This window comes from Salvia hispanica, chromosome 4 (genome assembly GCF_023119035.1).
Source record: "Salvia hispanica cultivar TCC Black 2014 chromosome 4, UniMelb_Shisp_WGS_1.0, whole genome shotgun sequence".
Classification (NCBI taxonomy): domain Eukaryota; kingdom Viridiplantae; phylum Streptophyta; class Magnoliopsida; order Lamiales; family Lamiaceae; genus Salvia; species Salvia hispanica.
Genome location: NC_062968.1, coordinates 42,058,034 through 42,072,055, shown reverse-complemented (window position 1 = coordinate 42,072,055; position 14,022 = coordinate 42,058,034). Strand labels below are relative to the sequence as shown.

General features: G+C 36.8%; 1 protein-coding gene across 1 annotated transcript; it reads left to right on the top strand.

The window, feature by feature from the left end:
* The first annotated feature begins 10,598 nt into the window (after positions 1 to 10,598).
* On the top strand, positions 10,599 to 13,210 carry LOC125185264 (alanine--glyoxylate aminotransferase 2 homolog 2, mitochondrial-like). Its single transcript, XM_048081774.1, has 8 exons — positions 10,599 to 10,833; positions 10,925 to 11,155; positions 11,630 to 11,800; positions 11,880 to 12,023; positions 12,089 to 12,268; positions 12,346 to 12,685; positions 12,769 to 12,855; positions 12,933 to 13,210. The coding sequence occupies exons 1-8, from the start codon at positions 10,624 to 10,626 to the stop codon at positions 12,974 to 12,976; spliced, it is 1,407 nt and encodes a 468-aa protein (XP_047937731.1). The 5' UTR covers positions 10,599 to 10,623; the 3' UTR covers positions 12,977 to 13,210.
* Positions 13,211 to 14,022: the final 812 nt, after the last annotated feature.

Sequence of the window (14,022 nt, the reverse complement as noted above, 5' to 3'; positions counted from 1 at the left end):
AAATATAGTGTGTTCTATGTGTTTAATTTGTTTTTATATGTGTCTATGTGTGTGTTGTTATTGTTTTTTTCCTTTGCGTCAAAGTCTAGAGTCTTGTGTCTAGTTTAGGTAGAGTCGGTCGGGGGAAGTAACCAGGCTCGAATTCGATTTATTTCTTTTTGTTTGTCTTCACGCTTGAGTACAAGCATGTGGTAAGTGTGATCAGTTTGATAAGTCGTATTATAAGCTTTGGTTACTGGTCAGTATGTCGTGATTTGCATATATTATCGGCAAAATAGTTGCTTAAGTGTGCAGGATAAAGGGGTCCAAGTCAGTAGGAGACGGTTCGGACGACGCAGGTGAAAAGAGCGCTAGAAGGGTGCAATACTGACCAAGATGCATGCCAGAGAAAAGGCTCGAGATGGAGAAGAAGGATAGCTAGGATGATCATAAACAAGGGCAGAAAAGTCAATTTGCGAAGGAAGTCTACCCTAAAAGCAAAGGCAAGCCTCCCTATAAAAGAAGCCACTTGGAAAAAGAGAGAGGAGTTCCGAGTTCTGAGTTCCAAGTTCCAAGTTCCAAGTTCCGAGTTCCAAGTTCGAAAGCCCAACTACCACACTTAGTTAGAGTTCTCTTGAAGATCAGTTCCTTCAGCATTGTCCACAATCTTCTCGTTCCTCGCCACAGCTATGGTCACCTGAAGTCCAGCAGTCCACCGGAGAGTCATCATCCCACCGTTCCAGCCAGTTTGTTATCGTAGCAGTAGCAGTTTCATTGCCCGGAGTGGCATAAACAATCTTTAATCGCTTACCTAGTTTAAAATTTACTCGCTTTCTTCGTTGGATTTATTACAAACATTTAATCTTGTTGCCTTTTGAAGTATTTCGTTAAGATCCGAACGTTTTAATCATGAAGTTTTTATTTCGTATCTCTCTTTGGTTTGAATCTGCTTCATTCTGCCTACGAAAGTTAGATCTAGTTATCGCTTTTATTTTCTAAGTGTTTACGCATGTTTTCGTTTAAGTAGGCTAAATCTGGAGTTGTTGGTCGAAAATTCAAGTTCATGTTTCAGTTTAAGTTTTCGTGCATGAGTTCCCTGTTTTGCGTTGTCATCACCACCTTGCATGTTAGCCAATAGGAGTAATCTGCAGTTTAGCGTTAATCATTAAGTTTAAGCTTTTTAATCGATAGATCTTGTGTCTCAATTTGTTGATCTGAGTTCATCCATGGAGTTTGAGTTCATGTAGTTTCTGTTAATACTTGTTGAAGAAGAAAACATCACAATCTACTTTTGCTTTGGACCACTTTTGCTTTTTAGTTACTTTTTGCTTTTGCCTTTTACTTTTGAGTTGCACCCTCCAAACCTGTCAGAGTAGCCACCCTGCCACCAAATATACCCTGCTGTTCTAAGTTTCCTCATTTAGTAACTGTTTACTTTCCACATGTCTCTGAGATACTTTGTCCCATATTTCCACGAACACAACCACATGTCGGTCATTTTCACGCCCACTAGTCAGTAGAGTACCATTTTTAAATTCCGTCTAGGTAGAAACTCAACCCAAGCGTGGTAGCTAACCAAAACCCTTCCAGATTATCACTGCAATTATCCGAATGTGTCCATCTCTGTGGGATTCGACCCTTACCTCCACTATACTAGCCAGTAGAAGTGGGTTGAGGAAATTTGTTTGATATACCAGGTTCTGGTCGTCGTGCCAACGACTCAACTGGGTTGGGACTTTCATCCTGATCAGTTGGACGCATCTCTCTTAAATTAAAACAGACGGCATGAGCTAGGTCCTATCAGTACTCTACTACTGACTAGTAGAGTACTGACATGTGGCTGTGTATGTGAACTGACATGTGACTTTCATCCTGATCAGTTGGACGCACCTCTCTTAAAGTGACTGACATGTGGCTGTGTATGTGAACATAGGGGACAAAGTATCTCAGAGGCATGTGAAAAGTAGACGGTTACTAAATGAGGAAATTAAAGCAGCAGTGTATATTTGGTGTCTGGGTGGCAACTCTGACAGGTCTGGAGGGTACAAACTTAAAGTACAAAAGTAAAAAGTAATGACACAGCAAACGAAGTATCAACAGATTCAAAGTAAAAGTAATGACATAGCAAACTTAAAGTAAGGTACAAAAGTAAAAAGTAACTAAAAAACAAAAGTGGTTAAAGTAAAAGTGGATTGTGATGTTTTCTTCCTCAACAAGTATCAACATAAACTACATGAACTCAAACTCTATAGATGAACACAGATTCTGAAATTCAAACACAAGATTCATTAATTAAAAAGCTTAAACTTGAAGATTAACAGCTAATGACTGCAGATTACTCCTACTGGCTAACATGCAAGGTGGTAATGACACAGCAAACGAAGAAATTCATGCACGGAAACTTAAAGCGAAACATAACTTAGAAATTCAACCAACAACTCCAGATTTAGCCTACTCAAACGAAAACATGCGTAAACACTTAGAAAATAAAAGCGAGAACAAGATCTAACTTTCCTAAGCAGAATGAAGCAGATTCAAACCAAAGAGAGATGCGAAATAAAAACTTCATAATTAAAACGTTCGGATCTCAACGAAATACTTCAAAAGGCAACAAGATTTAATGTTTGCAACAGATCCAACGAAGAAAGCAAGTAAACATTAAACTAGGAAAGCGATTAAAGATTGTTTATGCCATTCTGAGCGATGAAACTGCTATACTACGACGACAAACTGACTGGAACGGTGGGATGATGACTCTCCGGTAGACGGCTAGACTTCAGGTGACCATAGCTCTGGCGAGGAACGAGAAGATTGTGGACAATGTTGAAGGAACTGATCTTCGAGAGAACTCTAACTAAGTGTGGTGGTTGGACTTTCGAACTCGAAACTCTTTCTCTCTCTCCAAGTGGCTTCTTTTATAGGGAGGCTTGCCCTTGCTTTTAGGGTAGACTTCCTTCACGAATTGACTTTTCTGCCCTTGTTTATGACCATCCCATCTATCCTTCTTTTCCATCTCGAGCCTTTTCTCTGGCATGCATCCTGGTCAGTATAGCGTCCTTCTAGCGCTCTTTTCACCTACGTTGTCCGAACCGTCTCCTACTAACTTGGACCCCTTTATCCTGCACACTTCAGCAACTATTTTGCGGATATTACATGCAAATCACGACATACTGACCAGTAACCAAGGCTTAGAATACGACTTATCATTCATCAACGTCAACAAATTGGAGAGCTCCAAAGGATGGTCGCCAAGGCTCGACAAGAGCGCCAAACCATGAGTGGCGACATCGCCTATCTTATTGGCGCATTCGACGACCTCAATGCCCGTTTTCCTCCTCCTCCTCAAGATTGAAGAAGTCAAGGTCAATGATTTTAAATGAGCATTTGTATCATATTTTTACTTGCTTTTGAGACAATTATTTTTATGTTTTAACAATTTTTATTTAAGTTTTTAAGTACTTTTTGGTTTTTGTTTGATTTTCTTGCCTTGAAATTTTTTCGCAGGTTCTGACCCTTCTGTGGCGACCGCCGCATCAAATGCGGCAGTCCGCCACCTGCTCCCTGCTCCCTGGAAGATGACTGATTGCGTGCGGCGACCGCCAGATTGCTGCGGCAGACCGCCACCTGAATGCTGTTTCCAGCGTGAATTTTCAAAATTTTCAAATTTTCACCCCGTCCAACCTCTATGCGAAATTTTTCAAGGTATGTTTTCTTTTTAGTAGTTTACTCACGTCTCTACCGACACTACAAACTTATTTTACACTTTGTTGTAAATAAGTTTGGGAGGATGACGTGGTGGACCGTGAGTTTAGGTTTTTGTCTTAGGTTTTAGTAAGTTTTTGTTTTTGTTTTTGCTTTCAAAAAATCCCATAGGTGAATTTTCTTGAATCCATATCATGAACTAAACATGAAGAACTTTGAACATGCATGCTTAGGGACACATTAGACTGAGTTGCCGATGATATTACATTTCATCCATGTTTAAGAATGGCTTGACGTCTTGATTTGATGGTTTGGTGAAAATGTGCATAATTAGTGAATTGCTTGTTCGCCTTGAATCATGCTTATACCTTGTGAGATTTGAGCCATAATTTCTTTCTTGTGTGATTTATCTGTATTCATGTATATGTTTCTAGTACTTGCTCTTGGTCTGCCTAAATTTACATAGTGTTTAAGTTTATAAGGGAAGTGTTAGGCAATCTTTTCATAGCTACTTTTATACCCAAAATTTTCGACCCTCTCAATTTTTTCCCTTTAGAGCCAATTTTGAGCCTTTAAGCCTTTTTTTGGAAGCCAAATAAATGGGGACAATTCCTTGGGTTAGTTAGAATTTTATATCTTTTGTAAAGGAATTGGAGAGATAAGGAGGAAAGTATAAAAAGTAGTGTGCTTAAATGTAAAGAAAGTACAAGTTGTGAAATAGTGAAAAATTCAAAATATGTGCTTGATCTTAGAAATGATGCTTATAAAAAAGAAAGAAAAGAAAAAGTGTAAAAGGTTGCGAAAAGAAAAGAAAAAAAAAAATCAAAGGCTTGGAAAGTGAGTTGAAGGAGAAAAAAATAAAGTGTTAGACGTGTCTTGGGGTTTAGAAAAGTGGAGTCAATTTAACTCTACTTGGGATATTTTATTTTTGAAGTCTCTTTTTAGCCAAAAATTCCTCACCTACCAAAGAGCCTACATTACAACAAAAAATAAAGACCTTTCGGACTTTTGATGCTTAATCGCAACGAGTATAGGAGGGATTAGACTTTGATCAAGACTATGGTAAACTTTGCATGATGCATGATTTGAGAGTTATACACTTTGAAAGTGAGAGAAAAAACACTTCCCATCTTTGGAAGTTTCCCACATGTGAGTGCATGAATTCAAGGTGTTCCACGAGTTAGTAATGAAAGTGCACTAATAAGTCTTGTTTGATTTGATTGCATTAATACATGCTTAATCTATTCTTTCATCTTTGGAGGCAATTACGACGTCTAGTCCTTGTGCATTCCGTGCGTCTATATTTTGTGTCTTTATTGTTTTGTTCGAGAACAAACAAAAATGTAAGTTTGGGGGAGTTCATACGCTCGGATTTTGCACTGTTTTAAGGCCATTATTTGGTCCGTTTTTGGTGTCAAACTCGCATTAAATGTCCATTATTTGCATATTTTATCTATTTTGGTCTTTTGACGTGTTTTGTGAGAAATGTGCATATTTGAGCCGAAAAAGTGAGTCGAAACGCAAAGTCTGGAAATCTGGATTTCAGACGGCGACCGCCGACCGCCGCAAGGTGTACGGCGACCGCCGATGCCGGCGGCCAGTAATGTGTAGCGACCCGCCTCGGAAAATCTGTGCTAGAAAAGGAGTCTCGCTTGGCGACCGCCGTAGGACATGTGGCGGCCCGCCACCAAGGAGGCAGAGACTTTGGACTGAAGTGTGGCGACTGCCGGAGGATGTGCGGCGGCCCGCCACGAAAAGCGGCAAATCAGATTTGACCTAGATTTCTCTCCAAGATTTACCATATTTCGCAGATCTTTTCCTTCCATCAAATCATAGGGCAAAATGGAGATTACAGGAACAGTCTGGAAGCTCCGTCCACTATAAATAAGAGCATGCGCTTGACATGAGCATCATCACTTTCAGCTCTTAGCTTAGTTTTCACTTCTCTACACACACACTCACGGGGAATTTGGTGCGGGGGTTCACATTTCAGTTCGATAGTGTCGCAACACCGTCTCTACGGAGGCGAAGAAACAATTATCTTTTGCTTTTCTATTTACTTCTCGTACTCGCCGAGTCCTCGTTGTTCGAGGCTCGGCTCTGTTTCGTTATCATCGTTGAATACTTCATATTTTGCAATGGATGTCGCTACTTTTATTTCGTTTGTTTTATTGTGGTGTTGTTGGTTTGATTTGCCGATTATTGTTGGTTGATTTGAGTTTGGAGTTGGTTTATAAGAAATTTGTTGTTGATCGGTTGAATCTACGTAAACTTGTGAGGATCGGAGATGGAAATAATGTTTGGTTGTTGTGGATGGCTTGGATCCGGAGTGGATTAAGCGTCCCGTGGATGGATCTGCTTGTGTTCACTTGATTTTGTTGTTTAAATTCTGCATCCTTGTTTGCCTCGTCTAGTAGTAGTAGATCTGCTTTAGCTTCATTTCTATCGGTTTAATTTCGTTTACTTTGCTTCGATCTTCGTTTTGCTCTGTTTTAACTGGTTGTTTCGTGATAAATATTGGAGAAGATGATGTCGCTGTTAGTTAGTCCTTTAGTTAGTTATTTTGCAGCTTTTCAGTCGTACTATGCTGTTTTGGTGAATGGTCCCCACGTTTAGCTTTTCCCAAGTCTAGGTTAGCTTAGGAAGCTGTCTGCTTAGTCCAGTAATTGTCTCGCTCTAATATAAGTAATCAACGTTTGCATCGCATGAGCATAAGCTAGATGACTCGTCCTATCAAAGTAATAACTATGTTAGGGTATTGTAGTTTGGAATTTGTATAACCATAACTATGAACGCACATCCCTGGAATTCCCTTATCTCTATATTTTATCTTTGTGATTTAACTGCAATTAGTGTTATTTGCTTTACAATTGTTTTCATTTTTCAAAGTTTTCACAAATCTTTCGGTTTTCCAAATAGTAATTGAATTTTAGTAGAAGATGGGCATTCTGTGTTTGTTTTCCCCATGTTCGATATCCGGTACTGACCTTTTAGCTATATTGTTGCTACTCTATATACTTGCAGGTATTAATAGTGCTAAAAAATAGTGCATCACACCTCTCCCTCTCCAGATCTACCTTTCTCTCTTTCGAGTTTGCCGCTGCCGCCACTGTCCATACACAGGCAGTGGCTTCGGCCTCCTCCACACCCCGTTGTTCCGACGCCACCACCACTGGATGCTGACTCCAGCCCGGTGAGGTTAGTCCTATTTTCACCCCTTTTTATTGTATTTTCCTAAAATTTAAATCCTTATTTTACAAAAAAATCATAACCCAAATAGCCCGCACCTGAATGGTCCGACAACCTGAATCCGAACGGTTGGCCCGATTGTCATCCCTAGCTATAATTATGATATGCAACTATAATTATGACATTCATCCTTAATTATACTTTACTTAGAAACAATAACACGGTAAATAATAAATTTGGAAAATTGAATCTTTTCGTACATGCAATTATATCCCCGCTCCCCGCTCCACATCTTGTATGCATAAAAGGAAAAATACGCAAATAATTATAGCTGCTCTGAATCTGCTTGTCAAAATGGAGACTTTTATTAGGGGAAATACTTTGTGGCCACATTATGGCCAGCCATAACCTGGTTTAATAGCAAAAAAACCCAGTTAACTTAAAATTTTCGGTTTAAGTAGTAATTAATTTTACTTTTATATCCTTCTCAAAGTGATTTGAGAAAATATTTTATGGTCAAAACACAAAAAAAAAAAAGAGATTTTTCAATATCAAAACACAAAATATGAGATTTTTCAAAGTGTATCTTTTGAAGAAAGGACTTTGAGACTGAAAAGGAAATGTGCAGCAATTCTTAGTCACCCGTTTACATTTTTTGGGACAAGATTTGAATAGGTTTAGTAGCAAAAAACCCCAGATTTACATTTTTTAGACAAAATTTAAATCAGTGGATAAATTGTCGAGAAAGACTGTATATAATTTTAATGTTTTGACTGAAATTAACAATTGATGCAGCGAGGACGGGAAAGACTCCAGTTTTGATATTTTTGATTTTATAAAATTTGGATGGATTTCTTAAATTTTCTATAAAGGTATTTTTATTTTCTGTAAATTTTGTTATTGTATTTGATTAGATTCATGTAAGATACAGGTGCTCGTCGGCCCATGTTCGCACCATAACTTTGAAGACAGTAAAATCCCACTAGTTTCTGCTTTTTAACCGACCGTCAAGGTGGAGAAGAGAACAACACAATGGTTGGTGGCTATATGTGTATGTGTGACGATAAATCAATAGAGAAAAACAGTTTGATTGTTTTTGAAGAAGCGTTGTTGTAGAATGGGTATGGCGTAGAGCATTGGAACAAGAGAGATGGAGGAAGAAGATGTGTTGGGAGTTGTTCCGTACTTACTATTCTCTCTTGTTGCACCGATGCCAACCGGGTTTGGATCCCCTGCTGCGGCTGATAGCACAGCAGGGGTTGTTGTTCCACCCATGGTATTATTTTATTTGTAAATTATAATATTAAAATATTAATATCTTTTATTATAAAAAATTTTGATGTGTGTGTGCATAATAGCACAGCCCCTGGTGACAGCAGGGGATCCTTGCCCGATGCGAACCACCTAGAAAAGAAAATGTTTTAATTATTTCACTAGTAGAGTTTACATAGTTTCAAATTCTAATTTTCAATTTTTAAAAAATTATCCATCTTGTCACTCATTATCAATATCTAAGACTTTTTATTGATGGAATTTATGATTTTATTTTAAAATTTCAAATTGAAATATATTGTTTGAGAAAAGTTTCAATTTTCAAGCCACGTATTTTGACACCAATTTTGAGCTTAAAAAAAGTTTCCAACTGACGAATATATTCTTGATGGCACATTTTGATTATTTTAGTATGGATAATGCAATGACGATAATAATTAAAATTTTATTAATAAAATAAAAATAATTATTATTATATAATTAAACAAACACATGGATTTAAAAAAATAAAGAATCAGATTACTCGATCAAATATAAATTAATTTGATACTCCTATTTAATTGAACAAAATTCAATAGTGTTTAGTTCACTTAGATATAAGATGCAATCAACTGAACTTAGAAATAATTGAACAATTCAATAATAATGCTTAGATTCACATAACATACAAGATGTAACTACATAATTCAATTAAGCTAGAATTAATTGAACATAGAATTAGTTGAGAAATTCAGTAGTGCTTAGTCACATAAATACAAGATATGTAATTAAATAATTCAATTAAATTAAACTTATAATTTATCGAACATAGAATTAGTTGAGAAATTCAATAGTTCTTACACTCACTCGATTATAAGATGCAACTATATAATTCTATTGAATTTTAGTTAATCGAATTTAAAATCATTTGAACAGTTCAATAATCCTTATATTTACTCAATTGAACGATGTAACTAAACAATTCAATTGAACTTAGAGTTAACTAAACATATAATCAATTGTGCATTTCAATGTAACAAAACATGAACATAGATTTACTAGATCAGAAGATGTAATAAAACATTCAATTAACATTATAATCAATTGAATAATTCAATATTAGTACTTAGATTCACTTGAATGTGTGTATGAATCTAAATTTACATCTAAAAATAAAATATAAAAGGTACATAGATTAATTTGACTCACTTAAGATTTGTTTTATTGATACTGCTTAATTCAATTGAATCTTATATCAAATCGAACAATTCTATTGTGTTTGGTTTGAATTCAACATTAGATGTAAATTTTAGATTAAAGTTATACAGAGTACATGACACTATTGAATTTTTCATTTGAATCTAAAATTCACCTTAATTGTTCAATTATCATTTCCATGAGGGTGGTGTTCTTTAATACAATTATTTATTTTTTCTTTTTAAAAATTATAATTAAGATTCATGCATAATTATATATTTTAAATTTACAAAAGAATTTTGTTAATCTATTTAATTTTATAATACTCCTAAGCAAGAAAAATCTTACTAACATGGCATTTATCGTACCATCACTACTAACATGTTCAAGAGATGATATAGTTAGAAAAGAACAACTTAGAAGAGAGGCATATAGGTCTGTGACTGTGACGCAAAATATTCTCTTTAATCTTCAATTTGTTGTTAAGTACAGTAGTAATTAAATCTGTTATTAAATTGAGTAGTAATTAATGCATCTTTAATTCAAATTTTAAAAGAGGTTGAATTCTCGGTCACCTATGGAGGGAAACAAAGATTGAAAATGAGTGAAAGATATTTTAAGTAATTTTAATTTTCTAATACTAATAAATCGACTAAATTAATTCTTTGTGGCTGATATAATATGACCCTTTAGCATCATTCATTAAATGTGAATGTGTCAGCAAATGATACATTATTAATGTATGTACACTGTTATATATGACAGCAAATGATACGAATTCTATTTGCACAAAATGAAATGATTGTAGGGAAATTGAAAACATGATCTTTAAAAAAATTTTGAAAAAGTAAAAAAATTGTAGGAAATAAGAGTCAAGATAAGTCTTTATAATAGATTATTGGGAAATTGAAAACATGATCTTTCCTATAAAAAACAAAAAAAGTTAAAAAATTATACTCCTTCCGTTCCATAATAGATGACATATTTAGAGAATGACACGAGATTTTAGGAGGTGTTATTTTTTGTGCTAATTGAAAAGAGAACAGTATATTTATATTAATGAGAGAGAGAACTTTTTTCAAAAAATAAATGTAACACCTTTTGTGGGACAAACTTAAAAGAAAAGTGTGACCTCTATTATAGGGGCGGAGGGAAGAGAAAATAGTAGTAAGAGACAAGATTATGTTCATAATTACACCCTCCTCTCTGTCTCTCTATTATACCCTTTCAACGAATTGTATCTCCATCTTCACCAATCAACTTTTCTTTCCCACATTTTGTGTGTTTGAGAGAGAGGTTGTGAAGATGATGATGATGCGTAGACACGCATTCTTCTGCGCCGCCGCCGCCTCCAAATCCAAATCCACACTCTCTCACACCAGCGAACCTCCTCTCCCAAAAATTCCCGCCTTCGACTACGTCCCACCACCATACACCGGCCCCTCCGCCGACGAGATCCTCGCCAAGCGCCGCCAGTTCCTCAACCCCTCCATCTTTCATTCCTTTAAAAAGCCTGTAACATTCGCAACCTGAATATTTTATTATTAGTATTCTCTTTGAATGTTAATGTGATTTGTTTTTTGTTTTTTTTTTTGGTGTTGCGAAGTTGTGTTTGGTTGATGGGAAGAAGCAGTATCTGTTCGATGACAAGGGGCGGAGATATCTTGACGCGTTCGGTGGGATTGCCACCGTAGGATGTGGCCACAGCCACCCCGAGGTGGTGGATGCCATCATTAATCAGATGAAGCGCCTCCAGCATCCCACCGTTCTCTATCTCAATCCTGCCATCGCTGATTTTGCTGAGGCGCTCGCTTCCAAGTTTCCTGGCGATCTCAAGGTTTATACTCCCTATTTCCCATTAGAAATGAAATGTTTTCTTTTTTAGTTTGTCTCATTAAAAATGAAACGTTGAAACATCTCTATCTCTATTCATTAACTCACAAAACAACAATTCATAAAAACCCCTCTCGAATCCCAAATGTTGCATATTTAATGGGACGGAAGGAGTACTATATAACATTGCGAAAATAACTACTTGTATTTTTTGGCCTTTCACTAAAAAAAAAAACGGCGAAGGACTCTTTTTAATACTATTAAGGACGCTAATTTGTGTGTCTATTATATCAACAACACTATAAATCATAATTATTGCTGGTGTCCCAAGACACAAATAGAATCGTCCTTAAAAAGCAAAAGACAAGAATTATGGTTATTTTTAAAAAAAATTCAGCGTCTCAATTTTTTGTGTTATTAAAAGCTAAGTTTTTTTTAGTGTTTCGCTGTGTGTGTAATAATTGTTGTTCTGATTTAGGTTGTTTTCTTCACGAATTCGGGGACGGAGGCAAATGAGCTGGCCTTGATGATGGCGCGATTGTACAGTGGCTGCCACGATGTGGTTTCGATTAGGAACGGCTATCATGGTAATGCTGCCGGCACAATGGCTGCCACTGCTCAAGGAAGCTACAAATTTAATGTTGTGCAGGTATTTTGATATTGAACAAAATCTCTTAATTTTTCAAATCATTGAAAGCTTGTTCCATTTATGCTTCTATTTTTGACAGACTGGAGTGCATCATGCACTGAATCCAGACCAGTATAGAGGCGTCTTTGGGTCGGACGGATTGAAGTATGCAAGAGATGTGGATGATATAGTTACTTACGGAACGTCTGGCCGTGTTGGTGCCTTCATTGCTGAAGCCATCCAGGTACACATCTTGCTTTTTTTTTTGTCTTGTGGTGTACAAGTATTAATGGATTGCAATCTCTACAGGGAGTTGGTGGGGTTATGGAGTTGGCTTCGGGATATCTTCCTGCTGTCTACGACACCATAAGAAAGGCGGGTGGCCTTTGCATAGCTGATGAGGTCCAATCGGGCTTTGCTCGTACGGGGAGCCATTTTTGGGGCTTTGAGGCCCATGGGGTTGTGCCTGATATAGTAACCTTGGCCAAGGTACTTTCTCATTTTCTCCAAGTTATGTCTTCATTTCACAACAACATTTTATATTGCGTGTGTATCTATCATCTCAGGGCATTGGGAATGGAATGCCACTCGGTGCAGTGGTCACCACGCCCGAGATTGCAAAGGTCTTGACTCATCGGAACTATTTCAACACGTTTGGTGGTAATCCCGTGTGCAGCGCTGCCGGTCTTGCAGTGCTTAAAGTGATAGAGAAGGAACAGCTTCAGCAGAATGCTCTCACTGTCGGATCGTACCTCAAGGATCGCCTCATTTCCTTGAAGGACAAATACGAGATCATCGGTGATGTCAGGGGAAGAGGGTTGATGCTTGGAATAGAGCTTGTAACGGACTGGCAGCTGAAAACCCCTGCCAAGGATGAGACTGTTTATATACTGGAACTAATGAAAGGTGATTTTCTTTTCTACTTGAATTCTATTTTAATGATCATGCTTGTACTCAAAAATCCTAATGTGTAAATGCTGTGTTGACAGATTTGGGAGTGGTGATCGGGAAAGGGGGGTTCTTCGGCAATGTGTTCAGGATCACACCGCCCCTCTGCTTCACCGAGGAGGATGCTGGTTCGTGTCCATATCGCGTTGATTAATTTCGTTGCAACCTTATTATGTGTTGATGCTGATTTATTATGTTGATGCAGATTTCCTTGTGAATGCGATGGACTATTCATTGTCGAAGGTGTAGAGTTGGATCAGTGAAGTATCTTCCCAGAATGAATGGAAGGGTCTACAAAAATGGAATATCGTTTACCGTGCCAACTTAATTTAGTAGAGTACTAGTAATTTTTGATAACTTAATTTAGTAGAGTACTAAGTAATTTTTATTTGTTTACATTTCGGTCTCCTTTATTTCTCTTGCGATTGTTTCTAAACTATGAGAAAATACTCAGTGTCAGTAGTCAAGTGAATTCTTACCTTATTCCATAAGTACTACTTATTTATATCAATTATACGACATATTGTATTTTTTTAAGAACATTTATAATTCTAAATTATTATGCATTAAATATACAAAAAATTTAATTTTTTTTTTCAAATTTTGTCATCGAAATATATGAAAGTGAGATCTCGTTGGAATCTTTATAAAATTGCTTTTAATTTGATATATGTTATGTAAAATAAGTAGTAATCTAAAGGATAAACTACTTCTAAAATCGTCAACTTTCACAAAAGGCTGGAATTTCCCGTGAATTTAAAAATTGCGTGAACAAACACGAACTTTGCTCCCGTGTGCAAATTTCCCAAGTCGGGTATTCCGGCTAAGTAGAGTGTTGACGTGTGTAAGTGTCTGACGTGGATGCTGTTGTGGACGCTGATGTGTGCAATGACATGGATTTTAAATTTTATATTTTTAAAATCAGATTTTAAAATACAAAACCCCCAAATTAAACCCAAAAACCGTCTAACCTAAAATCAGAATTAAACAAACATCAAACATCACGATTTCTTCTGCTCTGTGGCGGTGCTGCGACTCCCCCAACGACTGTGACAGCGACGGCGACGGCGATGGCGATGTAGAGATGCAGTGTCAACTTAATTCATTTATCCTTCTTGTTCATGTGTTCTTTATCTTTGTCTAAAGACTAAAGTGTATCATCTAATGGTGTTGTAAGCAATATGAATATCTATGCAAAAATTATTTGAAATTAAAATTTTGAAGGAAATGAGAAAGTGGGTTTCATGACATCGCTAAACTGCTCTCTTCCCATTTGTGAAAACGGCTTGAATGCT

What these genes read in the sequence shown, in the direction of transcription:
- LOC125185264 (XM_048081774.1), top strand. Translation starts at nt 10,624, where the DNA reads ATGATGATGATGCGTAGACACGCATTCTTCTGCGCCGCCGCCGCCTCC. An exon ending in ACAAATTTAATGTTGTGCAG is followed by an intron (nt 11,801 to 11,879) that starts GTATTTTGATAT and finishes TATTTTTGACAG; the next exon opens with ACTGGAGTGCATCATGCACT. An exon ending in ATATAGTAACCTTGGCCAAG is followed by an intron (nt 12,269 to 12,345) that starts GTACTTTCTCAT and finishes CTATCATCTCAG; the next exon opens with GGCATTGGGAATGGAATGCC.